At 66.9% G+C, this 1,743-nt stretch overlaps 1 protein-coding gene across 1 annotated transcript; it reads right to left on the reverse strand.

Annotated features, from left to right (window-relative positions):
• Positions 1-1,222: 1,222 nt before the first annotated feature.
• LOC102387076 (homeobox protein six1) lies at positions 1,223-1,741 on the reverse strand (the record flags this gene model as incomplete). The annotated part of the gene is given in 2 exon segments (XM_014527532.2): positions 1,223-1,399; positions 1,402-1,741. Coding segments are annotated over 2 exon segments (517 nt in total), but the record flags the coding sequence as incomplete, so codon positions are not given.
• Between the last annotated feature and the right edge of the window lie 2 nt (positions 1,742-1,743).

Below are 1,743 nucleotides of genomic sequence, written 5' to 3' on the forward strand. Positions count from 1 at the left end.
CCACCCCTGTCATCCCCAGCCTGGGCGGGCAGGGACTCTGGAGACCCCGAGACGGGGAAAGCAACGGGGGTATATGTGGCACTAGGGGCACCAGGCCTCTGTGGGGAGGGGGTCTAGAGGCACTTATGGGATCTGGGGTTGTATTGGGGGGTGGGATGGGGCCCTGGAGTGTGGGGAGCTGGGCTGCACAGGATGGGGGCGGGACCGTGGTTCTGGGACCACACCGAACCTCAGCCGGGGAAGGGGGTGCATCCATATAGGGTCCCAGGGCTGTATAGGATCTGTGGAGGGGGTAGGATGGAGGTGAGCCCTGTGTGGTCCTGGAGCTGTGAAGCATCAGGGAGAATGAAATATATACAGGACGGGTCCCTATAGGATCTGGAGGACCCCAACAGGGGTGGACTCCCGGGTCAGGAAGGGGTTACCCAGCCACGGCTGTATAGTATCCTAGGAGCGGGGGGAGGGCATGCAGGCCAGAGCCCCTATAGGGGCTGAGGCCCTCCAGAGATGGAGGAAGATGAAGTGCCAGAGACGTGTTCCCTACAGAGCTCTGAGGAGGGGGCGGGGGGGCTGGGGCCCGACAGGGGATACTCAGCAGGGCCGAGTGACCAGGCCGGGGCCTCCGCAGGGACCGAGGGGGCAGGGCATGAAGTTGCCCATGTGCTCATGGGCCCCTATAGGCAGAGGGAGTGGAGCAGGATGGGGCTCGTGCCCTATAGGCAATACTTGGGGGCTGAGTGACCAGCTCAGGACTTCCAGAGGAGCATGCACGGAGCCCCTGTAGGCAAGTGGAGAAGGGGACTGGGGTGCTATAAGGATACCCATGTGACCAGGCCGGGACTTCCACGGGGACGATGGTCAAGAACCTATAGGAGCCCCTATAGGCATGGGGGGGCGGGGGCTGAGTGCCCTATAGGGAATACTGAGTGGGGCAGAAGGACCAAGGGGGTGGGAGGGCAGAGCCCTGGGGGCAGGGCTCGGAGGGTGCGGGGCCTATAGGGGACGCTGAGTGCCACAGGGACCCCAGGGGGTGGGGGGCATACGCTCATGGGGCCCCTACAGGGGCAGGGGGCAAGGCTGGAGCCTATAGGGGATCTTCATGGGCCGAGTGACCGGGCCGGGGCTTCCACAGGGACGAGGGGTGCGGAGGCCCCGCAGGGGTACTCGGGCGCCCCCGGGCCAGGGGCCAAGCGGGCCCGAGGGGCTCCCGGCCGACACCCACCTCTTGCCGGCGGCGCCGCCCCGGCCCGGCGGTACCTCTCCTTGGCCTCGGCCGCCCGGTCCCGCTGGCGCCGGTTCTTGAACCAGTTGCTGACCTGCGTGAGCGAGAGCCCCGTGATCTTGGCCAGGTGGCGCTTCTCGGCCGGCGAGGGGTAGCGGTTGTGGCGGTACAGCTCCGCAGCACGCCCCGCGACTTCTCCTTGAAGCAGTAGCTCGTCTCCTCGCCGTCCCAGATGGTGCGGGGCAGCGGGAACTTCCTCCGCACGCGGTACTTGCCCACGGCGCCCAGCGGCCGCCCGCGCAGCTTCTCGGCCTCCACGTAGTGCGCCTTGAGCCAGAGCTGCTGCAGCTTGGCGTGGTTGTGCGCCGAGAACTGGTGGCTCTCCAGGATCTTGTAGAGCTCGCGGAAGTTGCCGCGGTGGAAGGCCACCACGGCCTTGGCCTTGAGCACGCTCTCGTTCTTGTGCAGGTGGTCGCAGGCGGGCAGCGACCACAGGAACCGGCCCAGCCGCTCCAGGGTGC

This window comes from Alligator sinensis, unplaced genomic scaffold (genome assembly GCF_000455745.1).
Source record: "Alligator sinensis unplaced genomic scaffold, ASM45574v1 scaffold1535_1, whole genome shotgun sequence".
Taxonomy (NCBI): Eukaryota; Metazoa; Chordata; order Crocodylia; family Alligatoridae; genus Alligator; species Alligator sinensis.